The following is a 21,600-nucleotide window of genomic DNA, read 5'->3' as shown; positions in this document are numbered from 1 at the left end:
GAAAATACATTGATCTGTCTTTCATAGGTTCAAAATGGATGACTTCAAACCTTCACACTGTGAACTCCACATCCACAATTTTGACCAATCACTTAATCCATCAATGTCTCATTGAAACCTTCTGCTCCTCTCTACACCTAACTTGTTTGGAGGAGATGGTTATGTAGTACTAATGTCACTGGACCAGTAACCAAGAGGCCCAGACTAATGCTCTGGGGGACAGGTTCAAATTCCACCATGGAAGATGGAATTATAAAGCTAACCATCAATAATGGTTACTAAGACAACTGTCATCAATGGTTTCTAAAATTTGATTCACTAATATCCTTTTAGGAAAGAAATCTGCCATCCTTACCCGGTCACTGCAATGTGGTTGACTCTTAACTGCTCTTTGAAATGGCCTAGCAAGCCACCCAGTTCAAGGGTAATTGGGGATGGACAACAAATGCTAGCCTTGCTAGCGATGCCCACATCCCATGAAAGAAGAAAACAAATCAGCAAACTTGAAAACACGATTCTCTATTCTTTTATCATCTCTTTACTTTTTTGTTGAAGTCATTAATAAATAGAATAAAAATCTGAGATCTCAGTAGCAATCCCTGGGGACACCACTAGACACATCCTGCCAACTTGAATTCATACTCCTTACCCCTATTCCATCTCCTACCTCCTAGTCAATTTCCCAATCAAGCCAAAAATTTGCCTTTAATTCTACTTGCTCTTATTTTTGTTAAGTCACTTATGTGGAAGCTTGTTAAATGTCTTCTGGAGATCCATATAACCAACATCTTATAGACGCTTACCTATAACATTAGTTACATTCTCAAAAAAAATCAACCAGATTCATTAGACATAAATTGTAACAAATCCATGCTGGCTCTCTCTGATCAACTCATACTTAGCTAAACATTCAAAATTAACAGATTCTAGTAAACACCCCACAATAGATGTTAGACTACTAGTCCAATAATGTCCTAGTTTATCTTTCTTACCTTTCTTAAATAGTGAAGTAATATTGGTAATTTTCCAATCCAAGGGGACAATTCCTGAATTGAGTGTGTTATCTAAGAACACAACTGTTTTTATTCTTTCATGGGGTGTAGGGTGTCCCTGGCAAGGCCAGCATTTGTTGCTCATACCTAATTCCCTTGAGAAGGTGGTGGTGCTCCACCTTCTCGAGCTGCTGCAGTCCATCTGGTGTAGGTATACTCACAGCGCTGTTAGGAAGGGGGTTCTGGATTTTGATCCCATGACAGTGAAGGAACGGTGACGTAGATCCAAGTCAAGATAGTGATTGGCTTGGAGAAGAACTTTCAGGTGATGGTGTTCCCATGCATCTGCTGCCCTTGTCCTCCAAGGTGGTAGAGGTCACAGGTTTGGAAGATGCTGTCAGTGGAGTACTGGTGAGTTCCTGAAGTGCATCTTGTATATGACACACACTGCTGCCACTGTGCATCAGTAGTGGAGGGAGTGAATGTTTAAGTTGGTGGATGGGGTGCCAATTAAGCAGACAGCTTTGTGCTGGATGGCATTGACTTTAAGTACTGTTGGAGCTGAGCTTATCCAGGCAAGTGGAGTGTATTCCATCACACTCCTGACTTGTACCTTGTAGGTGGTGGACAGGCTTTGTGGAGTCAGGAGGCAAGTTACTCTCTGCAGAATTCCCAGCCTCCAACCTGCTATTGTAGATACAGTATTTTTATGGCTAGTCCAGTTCAGTTTCTGGTCAATTGTAAACCACCCCCCCACCAGGATGTTGATAGTGAGGTATTCAGTGATGATAATGCCATTGAATGTCAAGGGGAAATGGTTAGATTCTGTCTGGTTGGAGATGGTCATTGCCTGGCACTTCCGTGGCGCAAATGTTACTTGACATTTGTCAGCCCAAGCCTGGATATTACGAAAGTCTTGCTGCATCTGACATGGACTGCTTCAGTATCTGAGGCGTTATGAATGGTACTGAACATTGTGTAACCATTGGCGAACATCCCCACTTCTGACCTTATGATGGAGGAAGGGTCATTGATGGAGCAGCTGAAGATGGTTGGGCCTAGGACACTACCCTGAGAACTCCTGCAGCAACGTCCTGTGTCTGAGATGATTGGTCTCCAACAACTACAACTGCCTTTCTTTGTGTTAACTATTTTCCAAACAGCGGAGAGGTTTCCCCCGATTCCCATTGACTTCAATATTACGAGGGCTCCTTGATGCCATGCTCAGTCAAAGGCTACGTTGATGTCAAGTCACTCTCACCCTTCCTCTGGAGTTCAGCTCTTTTGTCCATGTTTGGACCAAGGCTATAATGATATCAAGAGTTGAGTAGCTCTGGCAGAACCCAAACTGAGCATCAGTGAACAGGTTATTGCTGTGTAAGTGCCACTTGATAGCACTGTCAACGACACCTTGGAAGGTTTTTATTTTTTTTTTTGCTGATGATCAAGAGGTAACCGAGGTCAGTAATTGGCAGGATTGGATTTATACTGCTTCTTCTGGACAGGACACAACTGGGCAACTTTTCACATTGTCGGGTGGATGCCAATGTTGTGACTGCACTGTAACAGCATGGTGAGGGGCTAGTTCTGGAACAATTACTTCTGCCAGAATGTTATCAGGGCCCATAGTCTTTGCAGTATCCTTGATGTCACATGAAGGATTGGCATTTGTGATGCTGGGGACCTCATCCTTTTTTGCAGCTCTTATTACTTTCTTTCACCTCTTTGCTGCTTTTTATATTCCTCCCAGATATGGGATCGCTATTGTCCTTTATCTTAGTATAAAATTAAAAGAAAGATCTTATTCTATCTCTAACTTTTCTTATTTACAAAGATTGTTTAATGGCACAAGTGGAGCTCTTGCCCTTGGGGGTTTGTGCAGGGCTTATATCTCAATCTACTTTCACTGTTCATCCCTAGTTTTATCCGTTAATAGGTCTGCCCAGTCTCTTGTGGTCAATTCCTGCCTTATCTACTCAGAAATCAGTCAAGACTCGAGTATTTCTCCAGAGTGAATCTGTATGAATTTCCCCTCTCGCCAATGGAAAGCTTCTGACTCAGTATTCCTGAAAAACAGTGGAGTGGATTGCAAATTGGAAAATCACAGACAGAGCTTTCAATTCCACTATTGCATCATTAAAAGTCAATAACAAAAAAAATTTAAAATGACAACTTCACAGTGAAGTGATATAGTTCATACCTTCCGAGTGCTTTTTCTTCATGTGATAGGCCAGCGCAGCAGCCTGCATGAATGTCATATCACAATGTTTGCAGAAGAATGGTTTCTCTCCAGTGTGGAGCCTCAGGTGATTCTTTAGAGTGGAATTTGCTGCAAATTTTGCCCCACATTCACTACAAGAGAAAGGTTTCTCATCGAAGTGATCAGAGCGTTTATGATACTGCATTCCTGCAGAGAAAAATACTTGTATAAATATTAAATGTAACACAAAGCAGGCTAGAGACTAGGACAATCTCACTGTCTATGTATTGGGGAAAGTACACAGGTTATTAGAAAGCGGGTTTGGAACTCTGAGCTGATTGTTTTTCTGAGGGGTAGAAGGTATGGTAGCTTAGTGGTCATGGTACTGCACAAACACCCAAGAGTTTAAGAGTTCAAATCCCACCATAGGAATCTGTGAATTTAAATTGTGGGCTGGCACCAGTAAGTAACCAGGAAAGTCAGTGATTGTTGAGTGGGTGCTGATGACTGTTTTGTTACATAAATTCTTTAGGGCAAGGGTCCTGTCACCCCTTCCTGGTTGACCTGTGACTCAAGTTTTATGCTATGTGATTGATTCTTAATGTTCTTGGGACAAACAGGAATAGGCAATAGACAGTGTCCACTTGTGTCGCCTACAGCCCAAGGGCAGAGGTGAGAGGTATGGGATAGCAACAAGGAGGGTGAGGGACAGCAATAGGGTGGGGGTGGTGGGATGAGAACATAAGCGAGGTGCTATGGAATACGAAGGAGGAATGAGGAATGTCAGTGATTCAGATATCAAACAGCCAAACATGGCAGAAGTTGTACTGATGAACCAGGTTTCAAAGTTTCTTGCATGCTATGTTTCTACTACCTGTATCAGTGAACAGAGATGTTTACCAAATCGAGGGGAGTATTTTTGAAGTTTGCTAAACTATGGGAGCCTGGCTCTCTCACAAATCCTTTCTCAGGCCGTTGAATTTTTGGATATTGGGCCTATGGTTGACAGCTCAATTTCACATCTTTAGCAATATCACTGCTGCATTTGCTTAGTTCAAGTGCTGCAGAGCCTCATTAACAGCCAGAGATTTTGGGTGGGGGACTTCAATGTCCATCACTAGGTGTGGCACTGTAGCACCAGTACAGAGCTGGCTGAGTCCGAAAGGACGTGGCTGCTAGACTGGGTCTGTAGCAGGTGGTGAGGAAACCAAGAGGGAAAAATATACTTGACCTCATCCTCAACAACCTGCCTGCCGTTGATGCATCTGTCCATGGCAGTATCACGAGGAGTGACCACCGCACATTCCTTGTGGAGATGAAGTCTTCACATTGAGGATACCCTCAGTCGTGTTGTGTGGCACTACCACCGTGCTAAATGGGATGAGGTTTCAAACAGATCTAACAACTAAGGCTGGGCAACCATGAGGCACTGTGTTCCATCAGCAACAGCAGAATTGTACTCAACTACAATCCGTAACCTCATGGCTGGCATGCCCCCACTCTACCATTATCATCAAGCCAGGAGATGAACCCTGGCTCAATGAAGAATGCAGGAGGGTGTGCCAGGAGCAGCACCAGGCATACCTAAATATGTGGTGTCAGCCTGGTGAAGCTACAAAACAGGACTACTTGTGTGCCAAACAGCATATGCAGCAAGCAATAGACAGAGCTGAGCGACTCCACAACCAATGGATCAGAATCTAAGCACTGCAGTCCTGCCACATCCAATCGTAAAAGGTGTTGGACAATCACTGGAGGAGGCGGTTCCACAAATATCCCCATCCTCAATGGTGAGTGAGCCCAGCACATCAGTACAAAAGATAAGGCTGAAGCATTTGCAGCAATCTTCAACCAGAAGCGCTAAGTGGTTGATCCACCTCAGCCTCCTTTGGAGCTCCCCAGCATCACGGATGCCAGTCTTGAGCCAATTTGATTCATTCCACTTCATATCAAGAAATGGCTGAAGGCAATGGGTACTGAAAAGCTATGGGCCCAGGCAATATTTCCACAAAAGTACTGAAGACTTATGCTCCAGAACTTGCCGTGCCCCTAGCCAAGTTGTTCCAGTACAGCTACAACACTGGCATCGACCTGGCAATGTGGAAAATTGCCCAGATATCATGTACACAAAGAGCAGGACAAATCAAACCTGGCTGATTGCCAGCTCATCAATCTACTCTCAATCATCAGTAATGCGATGGAACTGGTAATCAACAGTGCTTTCAAGCGGCACTTGCTTAGCAATAACCTTCTCACTGACACTCAGTTTGGGTTCCGCCAGGGCCACTCAGCTCCTGACCTCATTACAGCATTGGTTCAAACAAGGACAAAAGAGCTGAATTCCAGAAGTGAGGTGAGAGTAACTGCCCTTGACATCATGGAAGCATTTGGCTGTTTGTAGCATCAAGGAGCATAAGCAAAACTGTGGTCAATGGGAATCAGCGAGGAAACTCTTTGCTGGTTGGTATCATACCTAATACAAAGGAAAATGGTTGTGAGTTGGGGGTCAATCATCTCAGTTCCAGGATACCGCCACAGGAGTTCCTCAGGGTAGTGTCCTAGACTCAAACAGCTTCAGCTGTTTCATCAATGACCTTCCTTCCATCATAAGGTCAGAAGTGGCGATGTTCGCTGATGATTGCACAATGTTCTACACAATTCGTGACTCCTCAGATACTGAAGCAGTCCATGTCCAAATGCAGCAAGACCTGGACAATATCCAGACTGGGATGACAAATGGCAAATAACATTTGCACCACACAATGACCATCTTTTAACAAGAGAGAATCTAGCCATTGCCCACTGGCATTCAATGCTATTACCATCGTTGCATCCCTCACTATCAACATCCTGGGAGTTACTATTGACCAGAAACTGAACTGAACTAACCATATCAATACTGTGGCTACATGAGCAGGTCAGAGGCTCGGAATCTTAAGGTGAGTAATTCACTTCCTGACTCACCAAGCCTGTCTACCATCTACAAGGCACAAGTCAGGAGTTTGATGAAATACTCTCCATTTTCCTGGATGAGTGCAGCTCCAACAAAATTCAAGCAGCTTGACATCATCCAGGACAAAGCAGCCCCCTTGATTGGCACCCCATCCACAAACATTCGAGCTCTCCACCAACAACGCACAGTGGCAGCAGTGTGCACCATCTGCAAGATACATTGCAAGAACTCACCAAGGCTCCTTGGATGCACCTTCCAAACCCACGACCGCTACCTTCTATAAGGACAAGGGCAGCAAACAAAGGCGCACATCACCACCGGGAAGTTCCCCTCCAATGAACTCACCATCCTGACTTGGAAATATATCGCCGTTCCTTCATTGCCACTGGGTCCAACTTCTGCAACTCCCTCCCTAACTGCACTGTGGATGTACCTACAGCACATGGACTGCAGCGGTTCAAGAAGGCAGCTTGTCACCACCTTGTCAAGGGCAATTAAGGATAGGCAATAAATCGTGGCCAAGCCAGCATTGCCCACATCCCATGGATACATATAAAAAAACCAGCCAGTCACCCACATGCCTCCTCCCCAAGTCTCCTTCTGCACCTGAGGATATATATAATCTGGAACAAGTGATTAGTTAGGGCTATGTTCTCCTAACTTAAACTCTGTCACACTGCCTAAGAAGTCCTCTTAAGATTTTGGGTATACTGCAGATATTAGATAGTTGCATCTTCACCAGTGAATGCTTCTAGAAAATGTGCATTCAATATTTTGCCCAATTTATCTTCTTCCATTCCATTGACACTTTCAGAAGTTTGAGTGCTCTAACTGATTTGTTACTGCTGATTCGACCAATTATATAAAAGAATCCCACAAGCTGCTTTCTAACCTGACTGGTGAGCAAAGGATTTCCCGCAGATGTCACAAGTCACAGGTAACCGCCTCCTCTTTCCCCTTGGTGCATCGTGCACTTCTACTCTGTGCCTTTCTAGGTCCTTCTGGGAAGTTCTGGTCTCGCCACATTCCTCGCAGCTAGCTACTTTAACGTGACTGATACTGCGGCAGCGGGTGAGGTGCAGTTCAAGACGACATTTAAATGTAAAAGTCTTGCCACATGCGCTGCAGATAAAGGACTGCTTGGCTCCAGATTTGCGCTTCACTTTCTTTATTTCTGTAGTAGGTTCGCTATCACCCTCTCTGTCATGACCAGTGTCCTCTGGGTGCTCTGTATCTTCTTCACTTCTCTCTTCCTGATCCATCAGGTCTTCCTTCTGATCCTCTTCCATGTCACTCACTGGTTCTTTCATTAGTCCTGAAAAATGTAGAGAATTACATTTACAGGCTTCAGAATTTACATTTCCAATAATAATTCTATAAATTGTTAATCATGAATATTGTAAAACAGATTTGTAAAAAATGTCTATTTTCATACTTCCAGAGAAGGCTGCAACATTAGATTACTGTTTGCAATCTGTGTAAAGGTAATACACAAACTTGCAAGATCTACAAGCTTAAACTTCCAGGTACAGCTTTGTTAAATATTACTTTTAATAAAAAGCTGCTGCAGGTTAGGGGGCTAGAGAGCAGAGTTTAACAGATCAAAGTCCTTTCACCTCTGGGATTTGGGACCTGGTCCAACCTAATGAAATGAAAAGCTTTAATACAAAAGAAAAATATTCCCGATGCTGGAAATATGTGAAATCAAAACACAAAATACTGGAAATACTCAGGACGTCTGGCAATATCTGTGGAGAAAGAAACAGTTACTGTTTCAGGTCATCAGAACTTCTGAAACATTAATTCTGTTTCTCCCTCCACAGGTGCTGCCAGATCTGCTAAGTATTTCTAACATTTTCTGTTTATATTATAAATGAAAATGTTTTCCTCTCTACTAGATTAAAATAATTAAAAACCTTTCAGTTCAGTTGCAAATGAGTGCGAGTTCACTGCTCAAAACTATTCCGATTTTGGTACTAAACTTAAGGGCTTCTGTAGAGCTTGGTACTGGAATTGGAAAAATCCAGGCTGGTGTAGAAACGGCAGAAGTTCATTTGCTCTTCATCCTGATAAGCTATGTTAACCAGTGAGTGCCAGGTGCTCTATTTTACAACATATATCTCCCTCAGTGATAACCAAAAAAGCTTATCCTTTATATCAAAGAATAAACATATAGGTATCAATTTTACACCACATCCTAAAATTATATTTGAATTCTGTGCTTTATTTTAAAACTGATTGCTGGATAGTCTTATATAAATTTTCAGCTTTCTATCGTTTCACTAAAAATATTTAGTGATTTGGTGGTGCATTGTGAACTCGTGCTTTCCACCTGCTAATTGGGTTTTAAATCTGCAAAAGACTACCCTATCTCTCCAACAGAAGTTAGTGCTGAAGGGACATCAGTCCAAGGGGCAAGAGAACAGCTTTTGCAGGCAAGGTCAGAGGGGAAAATCACTTCCGCCTTTCTTAACTGTAACTCCTTTAGTCTTTCGGTTGTTTTAAGTTCAGTACATAAAGTTGGCTGCTTCACACCATCAAGATTTAGTAGGTAGATTCATTGGTTATCACTGAAGAAATATATTGCAAATACTCAGCTTTGTGGATCAGCATTAGTTTTCTTGAGTGCTCATGTTAAACCTTTAGCAAGCTCACTATATGAAGCGATGCAGGCCAAGAGCTGGAAGGTTTGTTGAAATTACAAGTAGGGGTTTAGGTAAAGTAAGGAAGCAGTCCACTGGTCTTTTATCCAGAAGTAATCAGGTTGAAACAATACAGAAAATCAGGAAAATTCCCACAATGTCAGCATTCCAACTCTGTAAAGGTGCGAGCAACAGCCACAAATAATGGGGAGCACCTGAAAATTAACTTGCATCACAATCAGCGTAAAACTTGAATTATTCCATGTAGCTGTATTGGTGCAAAGCAAGCAAATGGACTTCCGAAGGAACTGAATATTAGTGTTCTAATACCAGAGGTCAAAACTTTAAAATGCTACTTCCACCCTTGCCCATAAACTATATATGTAAACCCTTTATTGAACGGTTACCTGCATGCTCCATCGCCTTTATTACCAATTCAAGGGACGGATGGGACTCACTGATCATATGCAAGAGTCTACAGAACGTCAGGGCAGGAATGAGTCGCTCTTCTAGAATTTTACCCAGAATGCTTTCTAATGACTGACCAGCAGTCTCCTTGTAACAGCAGCTCTTCAAAATCTGACAGTAGGAAGAAATATAAACCATCCAAATGATACAATAGAATTTATAAAATGAGTTTCTTTAGGGTAATGTTAAATTCCACATGTTAGTAATTATCCTAGTCTACACTGAGCAAGTCACATCTCTTGAATAATTACTAATCAGGTGAGTAAGTTTCCCCATATCTATTCAAGCTCCCTAAACCAGGAACTCCACATACTCCTTTACAATCAGATTCAGGACTGTTACACCCAGCTAGGATTATTATAAAATATAGATACTAACCCGCCATTTTTCTCCCATTAGATTGCATGCAGGGGCCAATACTTATTACACGGAACACTTCAACTACATGTAGTTGATATTGTAATCACAGCTTCCATGTCAATAGACTATGTATAGTTTTTTTTTTGTTGCCTTATTCCTTAATGTGAACAAACAATCTGCATGCTCTCCAACTTTCCCTCCTTGTACTGAAGCATCTTTTTGTCGCTCATTGAAGACATGAACCCAGTTCCCAACAGTCGATCATTTATGGATGGCTGAACCTCCACATAAGTTAAAGTACTCGGTACCTGTGATGGCACAGAGACACTCCCTCATGTATTCTGTACCATCACATCAAACCAACTGAAATCAATCAATATTTGTAACATTAAGAATTTTACCAACCAAATATAAATGAGGTGAAATCATGCTGTGTGGCATTGCCATATAAATCAGTCAGTCATTATATGAAAAAGACTTACTTTAGGCTGAGCTTTTGCTTTTCTTCAAAATAGTAGTTCCCAGTGTGGGTGGGAACACATTAACTGTCTGCTTTATCAGGGTCACAAAGCACATGTATCTAGTCTGCTCTTTACTTCTACCTAGGCACTTGAATTTGGATTTAACTTGTTTGTTGCTTTTCTTAAACTAATGAATACCTGCGAGCCTAAATTTCTCATCTGAAAACTGTACAGTTATTGAGTTCTGGTTTTAGCTTGAAGGATGATTATTACATCAACATTATTAAGCCAGCCATTTGAAGAACATTGAAATGTAGGGCTACCGCAAGCTCCTGTCAAAGCTGGAATCATAATTGCACCTAAATAATGAGAGCTGTTTGCCCATAAATCGGAACTTGACAAGAAAAAACATGTCACTGATGACCTTGAACTCTTAGCTTTTAGTCAACCACTCCAGTCCCCTTTGATAATCTAATTAGTTTTTTGTGGCCTTTGGCCCAAGACACTGGATGAGTCTATTCTTCAAGGTAGAGTGGGTGGGGCAGGGCAGGGCTGGCAGGGTGGGACAAGCGGTCTAGACAGGGCAGGGCAGGTGAGCTAGAGCAAGAAGAGAGAATCTATCTTGTTAAGAGCTTTGGTCATTCTTCCAAAAACCATCTTCCTCTTGCCCAAGCAACCCAGACCCCACCACTACCGCCCACCTAACCATCTTCTCAATCTTTGCCGGTATCTTCATGTTCTATTTACCCCAACCAATGAAAATACAGATATTCCTGTCTCAAATTGAGAACTAAGATTGGGAAAAGATCACATGAGGAACAGCTCTGCTGCCATAACACTACAAAACTCTTAGAGGGAGACTTTCCTACAGGTGGTCATTTCCCACTTCACAACCTCTTTGTGTTCTTGACCATAACTACACACTCCAGCAGGGAGGACATACTTGCATGTTATTTTAACAATGCATTAACTTGTTTAAATGGTGGAGAAATACATTTTACCTAAATGCATTTGCACTGCAATATTATGCAATATCATTTCATCCACATGATTTAAATTTTAATAAAGGGGTCAAATACACAGAGTAAAAGATTTTATTTTACAAGCACTCTGCAGAGTGTATGCCTTTTCACTTTAATAAAGCACATTCTGTGGCCATTGCTATTGGCATTTGCCGACATGCATAACAATGCACACTTTTATTCTGAAAGAGCTATAGCAAAGGTGTCCAAGCTCTGGCTAGATTCAATGGTGGTAGAAGAGCGATAAGAATGCAACTAAAATGGCAGCAGCCATAAGAGAACACCTTTAAGCCACTGGCAGCATAAAGCAGAAATGGGACTTTGAAGTCATTTTCAAGCATAGGTGGAATGACAGATCAGAAACATTGTGCTCTAAAACCGAGGCACTCTGAATTTCCCTGGGAGTGATTACACTAGCTTGGAAATTAAAACAGGAAATGCTGGAAATACTCAGCAGGTCCTGCAGCAGTATCTGTGGAGAGGGAAACAGAATTACCTTTTCAAGTTGTAACCTTTCACCTGAACTCAATACTTTTTCCTGCATGTGTTCTGCTTTTCCACCCCCCTACATTCTATCCATACAAGGAGCGAACTACTGTGAAGAGCTGCTTTGTTGGTGCTGAAATGGCCATGATCGAAGCTGTATATCTATTTCTCAAGTTTTGCTCAATTTCTGCATTCCACCGCGTGGTGATGTTTGGGATAAGATGATGAAAAGCAAAACAGGATTTTAAAAATGCAATAAATAGCACAGAACCATAAAAAGATTCCAATGACCTTGCAGTATTACACTTACCTAAATACCAATGGCAAAATGACAGATGAAACTGCATAAATAAGGGTTGCATTATATATTAAAGGGTTAACTTACATAATTATATAAACTGCATTTAACTTATATAATGTGGAGTACCCTGCAGAACGAGGGGTTAAATTATTCAACTATGGGTTTTGTGAAAAAAGAACTAGTTTAAGTATAGGTTAAATTATAAATCACGGGGTAAGTTGTATAAGGTTTCAGCTGTGATGGACCTATAGCCAAACAACCTGCCAACATTCAATGTGTAAGCTGACATGAGGAGTTCAAACCCAAGAAATTGCATCCTCAAGAACTGCATTGTCAACAAAGGAAGAGGGAAAATGGGGAGAAATTAGGTGAGAAAATCTTTATCTAAAAATGTACAATAATGTCATACAAGTGTCAGCTGAAATTCCAAATAAGTTATTGGCCTCAATCTACAGGGACATAGGAAGACAGGATACTTACTATCATTATCACTTGTGCCATTTAATCATCTCTTGTCTCCCATCAAACCACCTGCCCCATTTACTTTGGCTCTGTTGCTGTTTAGAAGCTGTCCAGCTATAACATTAAATAGAATTACATGGTGCCTGCAGCTCACACAGGTATTTCAACTCAACCAGCCTGTGTCAATATTTATGCTCCACATGAGACTCCTCCCACTCTACATCTCACCCCATCAACATAATCATTGACCACTTTCTCTTTCAGGTTTCAGGATTAGGGGCCAATTATTTAGGACTGAGATGAGGAGAAATTTCCACTCAGAGGGATGTGAATCTTTGGAATTCTCTGCCCCAGAGGGTCGTGGATGCACCACCATTGAATATATTTAGGGCTGCGACAGAAGATTTTGGGCCTCTCAGGGAATCAAGGGATATGGGGAGCGGGTGGGAAAATGGAATTGAAGCCCAAGATCAGCTATGATCATTTTGAACAGCAGAGCTGGCTTGACAGGCTGGATAGTCTCTGTCCGCTCCTATTTCCTATGTTCTTATATCTAGTTTCTGGTTCTAACAAAGTGTTAGCCCTGCCTTCCTCTCTCCACACATGCTGCTTGAGCTGATATTTTCTGTTTTTATTTCAGAATTGAAGCATCTGCTGCATTTTGCTTTTTATATTGATATATTACTTCTGTCTAGCAATTCTAAATACACTATAACAAAGAACATTAAAACATTCTCTGTTAAGATTCAGGACTGCACCTCACATACATCACATGAAGCTGCTGCATAGTAAAAACAGCAGCAGGAAGTGCAGACAAGGAAGCTTTCACACAAACAGAGGAAATTTCAGCTTAAACGGACCAATTACACAGTTGGACTGGCAGAAACTGCATATTAAGCATCTCTGAATGCTACATAGAGCAGGAAATCAACTGGGAAGAATATGTACATATCTATTTATAATGTATGAATAAGCTAACAAAACCTATTGTCAACTTTTTTTGGCATACTTCTGCATCAACTGTTCTCTGTTCCAAACTCCTATGTTCATATTTATAATGGAAACAGCCTATGTAAACTTGTCACACTACAATTACTCTTTCTAGTCAATGGCAGCACCTGAAAATTTCAGCTTTGCATCTTCCAGAACATCAGCCTTCTCCCAACAACTTTACTTAAAGTATTGCAAGTTTATTATTCAACAATATAAACATGTATAAAGCAAAGTACAAAAATACCTAGTATATAACCCTGGTCAAATTATCCCTTACCTCACTTCACCTGAAGACTACAAATGGTCTTAATTCCCCATGCAAATTCCACAGAAGATCAACTAACATGAACTTATCACTGTAAGTTGGTTCAATAGCATTTTTTTGGGTAAAAAAAAACTATAAACTTGGGTAAAATATTGAACATGTAAAAATAAAGCACCTCTATTGTTTCAGTGGGAAGATTCTCTACACCAGGCATGAAACAATCGAGAAGCGAGCTGATATCATCAATTGCATCGGTGATCAACTGTCTATGTCTTCTCAAAATATCCACAGCTTTACTTTCCTTGTCACTCACTGGAAAAGATCAGAAAAAATAAAATCAGTCCACACCTACAGCTATGTACTTACACACAAGATTGACACATGCAGAACCGTTTTAAATTAACATTCATGCCTTGAGAAAACTTTATGTCTACTTCTTTGGCACATCTTCTCATGTTGCTGTCATAATCACCACATTGCATAAAAGGGACCAACAAGGGATCTGTCATAATTACTTTTGATGGAAAGGTTTCTGTAGAGCTAATAGGGAAGCTGATAGCTATTCACCAGGATAGATTTAAATCAGAAAAAATTACATCAGTGTCAATACCAGAATCACCTGCAAAATCTAGAATCTTGATGTTGGTGAATAACATAGTTGGACAAGCTTTCTCTATAACATTTATTATTGCTACAGCCACATGTCTGAATTTGAGTGAAACTTTCTTCAACACATTTCAATTGTAATGGTCACATGCAATGGTATCTATAACTACTTCTGAAAATCTAACCACTTTTATGGTGGGAAGTTATGCACTGAATTATTGTGACTTGACTAACACAGGTCACACCAGCCCACAGCTGCACACACCTGCTACCAGTTTGTAACTGGTATTCCTACAGGAGACAGCTTTCTTGGCTTGGTTTTGGTGTCTTGCGTCAGTAGACAAACATCAGCAATGACCCAATGGTTTATGGAATTTATCAGCTCCCAATGTCATGCTAGAATCTGAAGTGGGAGGCCAGTACAATGTGGAATTTATAGTTATACCACACGCACAGTTATAGAGGTAGAACATCATTATTGACTCATTAATTAAAAAAAGCCACAAATAAATGGTGGTTTATTTTCTAGTCCATTTTGATCCATGACTTTTAAGTGAATTCCAAAGATTTTCCTCTGGTAAATATGACAGAATGTCTCCTTCATGAAAACTTCCTAAAAAATGAACGACAAAAGATACGCACACTCATTACAATACAAAAATGATATATTTTTAAATTATTCATTCACAGGGCAGGGCCAGTATTTTTACTGACTGGGCCAGTATTTATTGCCCATCCCTACTGCCCACGAAATGATGGTGGTGAGCTTGCCTTCTTGAAATACTCAGTCCATGTGGTGTAGGCACACCCACAGTGCTGTTTGGGAGAGAGTACCAGCATTTTGCCCTGGCAACAGTGAAGGAACAGCAAGATAGTTCTAAGCCAGGATGGTGTGTGGCTTGGAGGGGAACTTGCAGATGATTATGCATCTGCTGCCCTTTTCCACCAAGGTGGTAGAGGTTGCAAGTTTGAAAGGTGCTGTCAAAGGAGCTTTGGTGAGCTGCTGCAGTACATCTTGTAGGTGGTACACACTGCACCACTGTGCGTCGGTGGTGGAGGGAGTGAATGTTTAAGGTAGTGAATGGGGTGCCCATCAAGTGGGCTGCTTTGTCCTGGATCATGTTGAGCTTCTTGAGCTGCACTCATCCAGGCAAATGGAGAGTATTCCATCACACTCCTGAATTGTGCCTTGTGGATGCTGGACAGGCTTTGGGGAGTCAGGTGGTGAGTTACTCGTTGCAGAATTCCCAGCCTTTGACCTGCTCTTGTAGCCACAGTATTTATGTGGCTGGTCCAATTCAGTTCCTGGTCAATGGTAATCCCCAAAATATTGATAGCGGGGGATTCAGTTATGGTAATACCATTGAGTATCAAGGAAAGGAGGTTCGATTGTCTTGTTGAAGGTGATCATTGTTTAGCACTTGTATGACATGAATGTTACTTGCCACTTATTAGCCTAAGCCTTAAACTTGTCCAGGTCTTGCTGCATATGGAAATGGACTACTTCAGAATCTTGGGAGTCGTGGATGGTGCTGAACATTGTGCAATCATCAGTGAACATCTCCACCTCTGACCTTATCATGAAGGAAATGTCATTAATAAAGCAGCTGAAGGAGCTCTGGCCTAGGAACTACCCTGAAGAACTGCAGAGATGTCCTGAGGCTGAGATGATTGACTTCCAACAGCCACAATCATTTTCATTTGTACTGGGTATGACTCTAACCAGTGGAGAGTTTTCCCCCGCTGATTCCCATTGGCTCCAGTTTTGCTAGGGCTCCTTGATGCCACACTCTCTGTCTTGATGTCAAGGGCAGTCACTCTCACCTCACCTCTCAAGTTCAGTTCTTTTGTCCATGCTTGGGCAAAACTCTGACCACTATAATACTTAATCACATTGTTATCAATTTTTAAAACAGAATAGGTAAGCACCCTTTTTGTCTTGCAACAAATGGGTTATTCCGTTGATTGTATTTCATTAACACTTATCCTGTACTAATTCTAGTATTGCTAATTGGAAGCCTCACCAGATAAAATGAGCCGGAGACTTTCTGGTTCTCTTTGGAGCTCAGCTAGCAGAGCGCACAGCTTTGGCACACCCTCTTTCATTCGGATGAGCAGTTTCCAGACTGTGAGTGCTGCTAGCGTTTGCTTCTCCAACACTGCTTCCATCAAATCTCTGATACAATCCATCGCATCTTTCCCTTTAATAAGATCTTCAATTCTCTGTCAGCAAAAATGTAAAAAAAAACAATCATTTTAAATCACACAAGGCACCTTTGCAAGTGAAGGTGCAGTATTCAGAAGCATGTGTTGCATTTTGACTGGCTGCTGGGTATCATACCATAGCAACCAAAGCAACAGAAATGGTTGGCACTACACTGTCAGAGTTACTGTGCCCAGCATTTAACAAAGATTAGGGAAAAAAAACAATGGCAATTTACGACGCCAACTCGACAGCTGTACTTCTCTGAGAATCCACTGTTGATATACAACAGAACTTCACCAAAAATGAATCCATTAACAAAGTAACTGGAAGTGCACTGAAGTTGAATTAAAAGCTATACATACATTACCAGTTCCATCATTGTTTAAGCAGAAATGGACATTTTTTTTCAAAATTCTACTGAAAATAGTGTGGTCATGTAATAGGTTAGAAGATGCAAAGTACATGAAATCCTGGTCAGCCATTATAGAAAACAATATTTTACAGTTACAACTTTAAAGCATTTTGTGAATGCTACGAAGCATTAAATGAAAAGCATAGAAAAGAAATGCAAAAGATCATCCAGCCATGGCCACCATATGTCTAAAATAAAATGTCTAAGTTGTAATGCTAACGAGATAAACATATGCCTGTCTAGCAGATCAATTCTGGCACATAAAAAGAAAAGGTAAAATTATATTCATTAGCCTGATAAAACAGGCAAGCAACAGCCTTGAAGCAAATTACCCATCTTCTCAGTGTCGTGAGCCCCAACCCAATGTGCAGAAGAGCCCAGAGCAAAGAGCAACATTGGCTATTCTGAAAAATATTGAAATGAAAGAAATATTTTATATTAGCTGAAAACCGCAAAACATTTGCAATCAATTCCATCATCTCATCCAGCCCTTCCAAGGTGTCATTCCCATCCTATGCCATTCCATCTCACGCATGCCATCCCTTCAATGTCATGCTCTTCCTCCCATGCCTTCCCCATTTCCATCCTCCCAAGCCATCCCCATTCTATTTCTATATTGGCTCTGACCCCTCCTCCACGCCCCCTGCAAGCAGCATTTCCTGAGCTGACATCTTGAAAATCAGCTAATTACATTTCAATAGGATTGGCTATGTCTGAACTAAACACAAAGAAACGCTGACTCAAAAATCGCACAGGATCTCAGCTTGACTCATCAACAAAGGGAAGGGGTGGGGGCAGCTGGTGCGAGGACACTTTCCCGGTTCAATCCCACTGCATGACTGCTGACCACGGCAAGTGCAGGTATGCTGACTGAGCGACAGTCGCTGCTAAGGTGATTCTAGGTAATGCTCACACATGCTTTTTTCCAACTACCGTACCTCAACATCACTGGAGGGAGATGAGAGGAAACAATGAATCCTGGTGCTTCTCATCGATTTACACCCTAACTTTATAAAGGAAACAACCACCATTCATAGCTGTCAGGGAGAATCTGCACCACTTCTCTCACGCACACACTACACTTTTGCAATTGGACAGCGACACATCAACCACTGGCAGCCATAGGAACATCATGCACTCCAGTCCTCTACTTGCACCAGGCACCCTCCCACCAAACCCAAGTAGCAACCACTTTGTCCATAGCAAGATTCCACAAACTACAGTGAGGCGTTTTAAAACTTGCAGTTAGCAACCATTTCCCTGAAGCTACTTGCATGGCAGAGATTAGAAGAGCAACATGTGGTTGCAAATAGAGGGCCTTACACCTCAATCCAGGTGCCATGTATGAGATGGTTCAAAAAACTGTTCTTCTCAGTACCTGGATATTACAATGAAGTTTTAAAACACCTAATTAACCAACCGACTCTACAAGCGTAGAACAAAAAGATCTCATGGAATTGATGTTTGTAAACCATGATCTTCAAGTATTTTAGAGACAGCGGGTGCAGAAGGAAGGCACTGATCATTTTTTCCAACCTATATAGTTGTGCTGGATAGATAGACGAGATATCTGAGAGGTTTTAAATTTTGCACAAATAGATCTTGTGTTTACATCCAGTCAGATCTACGAGCTGAATAACTATTTTAACACCAAGATGTCTGCATGCTCCCAGATATTTGACAATGCTAGCTACATATTAGATTATTTATTCATCACTTCCAAGCACATAAATCTTGTGCTGGACAAAATTCAGATTCTCTTGAACTGTTCACAACTATGCAGGGCCACATAATCTTAATAGTCCAAACAAACAATTATGTAAAAACTGGAGTTGCATCAAGCACAATGCGTCTGTTTTATTCCCATATTATTCATGGTACCACCTTTAGTTTGGTACATAATTAGCTTCAATGGATTAGATTTTGTCCCATCACCCATTGCAGACTGGTGGGGTGGAATGTGAGGACAAGTGAATGAAGGGAGCAGAGAAATTAAGATGGCCGATGTCACTCCAGCAGCTCTCAATGCAGAGTTCAATAGAGGGCAGAAGGTCAGAAGGAGAAGTCCAGGTGGAGGGAGATTATTGGAGACAGCTGAAGGGATCCATTAAGTAGGGGAAGGCTGCTGGTCAAAGAAGTGGGCATGGAGGAAAAGGCAATGCAAGAGCTCAAAATTCCTTAAGTTGAGGGTGCAAGGGGATAAAGCCATGGACAGATTGTTCAGCGTCAGGGAGAGTGAAAGATTGGAGGGCGTCGGGAATACACAGCAACAGGTGAGATTAGAAGAAAGATAAGGTCAGAGGGAAGTGAAGGGGAATGAAGATCTGGAGGGGCATTGGTACCCATGAGGTGTTGGAGCTTGTGATCCTTAACCGTTGAAAGGGAATTGCCCAGAAACAAAAATAAATCACAATGGTATAATACTAGGTATATACGTGTATAAACTAGAAAAGCTCAGTCCACATAACTTTCCTACCTGAAAGGCCCAAAAAACATATCTTATTGCACAATTCTTTGCCACGATTGTTCGTTAGTCTATATTTTGAACAGAGCCATATATGCCTAAAACTGTACACCACAGCACTTACACAAATTCAATAACTTAAAAAATAAACTGCTCTTAAACAAGAGAGTCCGAAAGCTACTTTTGAACAGAATTTATGAAATGCTTTGTAGGTGATGGCTCAATGTAGCTTCACTTGGCTGCCTTACCTGCATCTAGAGACCCAGGGCCCCAAAAGCTGCTCCACCAATATGTCTAGCTTTTCTTTGATGTTGAAATAGGCCCATTTGAATGATAAAACATAATCTCAATGGTAATGTAGTATAAGGGTCTGACACATATAAGGTTAATGTGGAACGGAGAACAGTACCGCCCATACAGCGATATAAGGCGGCACTTGACCCGGACTCAACAGTTTACAAAGTAAACAGCAGAACTAAAGAAGTTGGTAAATGACCAACCCAGGCAGCCATTATTATTTTTTTCCCCCCATTAAGAGTGTCAACACCATTTTGCGTAGCTCACTGAAACCAGCAAAGCACAGGAAATTCCTTTATCTTCCAGTGAACGGCAACATCATCTTGAAATGCAGACAGCTCTTAAAGCTGCACAAACACTTACTTTTTTTTTTTACATGGATCACAATTCCATACTTCCAAGTCAACTCGGATCACAATAGGTCCAGATCAATCACAAAAGAGTAGCAGCAACCACTGATCATTGCAACAGCTGGACCGACCAAGTTTGGTTCAACGCGAAGGAATGGCAGAAAAGAATGAAAGCATACCTGGGTGTCAGCTCAACCTCTAGGCCAATAGGATGAGCCAGAAATGACAGAGCATACCACTCCTCTGACAGAACTGCTAACGAGATATGGAAGGGTGAGCGGGCTGCCTGGTTGCCTAAACCTCCAAATACAAGGATTAGAAAAGGGGAAATGGGATAGTTCTAATGTAGTAACAGTACAAGGTTGGGGGGGGGGGGGGGGGGGGGGGGGGGTGATGGTTGTGTTATCAGGGTCTGGCACATATAGGTTTAACGTGCATTACTGCCCTCAGTGATGTAAGAAGGCACATGACCCAGACCCAGACCCAGGGTCAGTGTGGTGTGGAGCAGTGACATGTATAGACTTAAGCATGGAGACAGTTCCTAGCTTGTACCCTTTCTTGTACGTGTGTGAATAGTTCTAGTAGTTAATAAAGACTGTAAAGTTAACCTCCAGAAAGCTACCAAGCCTTCTTTAAGGCATACCGATCTGTAACAAACACCTTCCCTACAGGTCAGGCATTTAAGATATTAACCATTTCTGGCATGAAGTATGAACAATCATCTCCAAGTCACTGATCATCCATTTGCCATTGTCGGCCTATGACAACCGAAAACCTTTCTGGAGAACGATCCTTTCACTGATAACAAAATTAATTCTCCTTTAGCACAAAGCTGCTCTCTCCTGACTGGTGTTATTGTACAACATGCCTATTCCCATGGAGAGGGATTCTCTGTCATACTAACTGTGGATATTCCCTGAACATGGTTGCCTAGTAACTACTCCTTGGCCACAAAAAAATAGCTCTCAAAGAAATAGCTAAACAAAGCTAATTTTTAATATTCGAAACCTAAACTCAAAAAAATATGCAATAAAAGGTGTTTTTGCATTTGACTTATGACTATGTCCTACTTCCTACTATCTCATTACATGCACTTACCTTGTTACTTGTCCGGGCACAATACACAAACAAATATGTTCCTATAACATATACAAGCTGTTGGCAAACACATGAGACTGAATAGTAAAACAAAAGTAGCTTCATCTCACTGATCTAGATAACTTTGCATGAAAAAAATGCAGCAGCATCACATCTGCCAAAAAACCAAGAATATAAAATTCCGATCCTCAATGTCCTCTAATTTTCCTTTGCTGTGCATAGCCTGTTGGTTGCATTGTATGGTCCCTTTAAGACTGGCATGTGGCGACAATCTGTTTGCCCCCTGCATGGCAAATTCTGGACAGCTGTGCAGTCACTTTTGCTGCAGCTTGCACGGGAACATTGACTCATGCCATATCATGCTTGACTATACAAAAATAAAATTTATTTCATACCTCTTTTTCATCATCAGATACATCCTCAGCAACAGACAGGATGTCATGCAGAGGTTGAAGATCAGTTACTGCATCAACAATATTATCTTGATATCGTCTCAGCAAGTCAAACCCATAATCTTCTGAGTTCTTCAATTCTGTTGAGAAATTAAAACATTTTTACCAGC

General features: G+C 41.5%; 1 protein-coding gene across 6 annotated transcripts in view; it reads right to left on the bottom strand.

The window, feature by feature from the left end:
• zbtb40 (zinc finger and BTB domain containing 40) overlaps positions 1-21,600 on the bottom strand; it is a 98,421-nt gene that overhangs the window by 41,412 nt on the left and 35,409 nt on the right. For 5 of the 6 annotated variants that reach the window (XM_041206292.1, XM_041206289.1, XM_041206290.1 and 2 more), the window contains 6 exons: positions 21,434-21,570; positions 16,236-16,434; positions 13,781-13,917; positions 9,195-9,366; positions 7,038-7,460; positions 3,193-3,399 (listed from right to left, as the gene is read on the bottom strand). In XM_041206292.1, the coding sequence (XP_041062226.1) occupies positions 3,193-3,399; positions 7,038-7,460; positions 9,195-9,366; positions 13,781-13,917; positions 16,236-16,434; positions 21,434-21,570 (1,275 nt within the window). The remainder of the gene's footprint in view (positions 1-3,192; positions 3,400-7,037; positions 7,461-9,194; positions 9,367-13,780; positions 13,918-16,235; positions 16,435-21,433; positions 21,571-21,600) is intronic. The other variant, XM_041206295.1, reaches the window with a different exon arrangement.

Source organism: Carcharodon carcharias, chromosome 15 (genome assembly GCF_017639515.1).
Source record: "Carcharodon carcharias isolate sCarCar2 chromosome 15, sCarCar2.pri, whole genome shotgun sequence".
Classification (NCBI taxonomy): Eukaryota; Metazoa; Chordata; class Chondrichthyes; order Lamniformes; family Lamnidae; genus Carcharodon; species Carcharodon carcharias.
The sequence above is the reverse complement of the archived record's forward strand: the minus strand, read 5'-3'. Positions and strand labels throughout refer to the sequence as shown.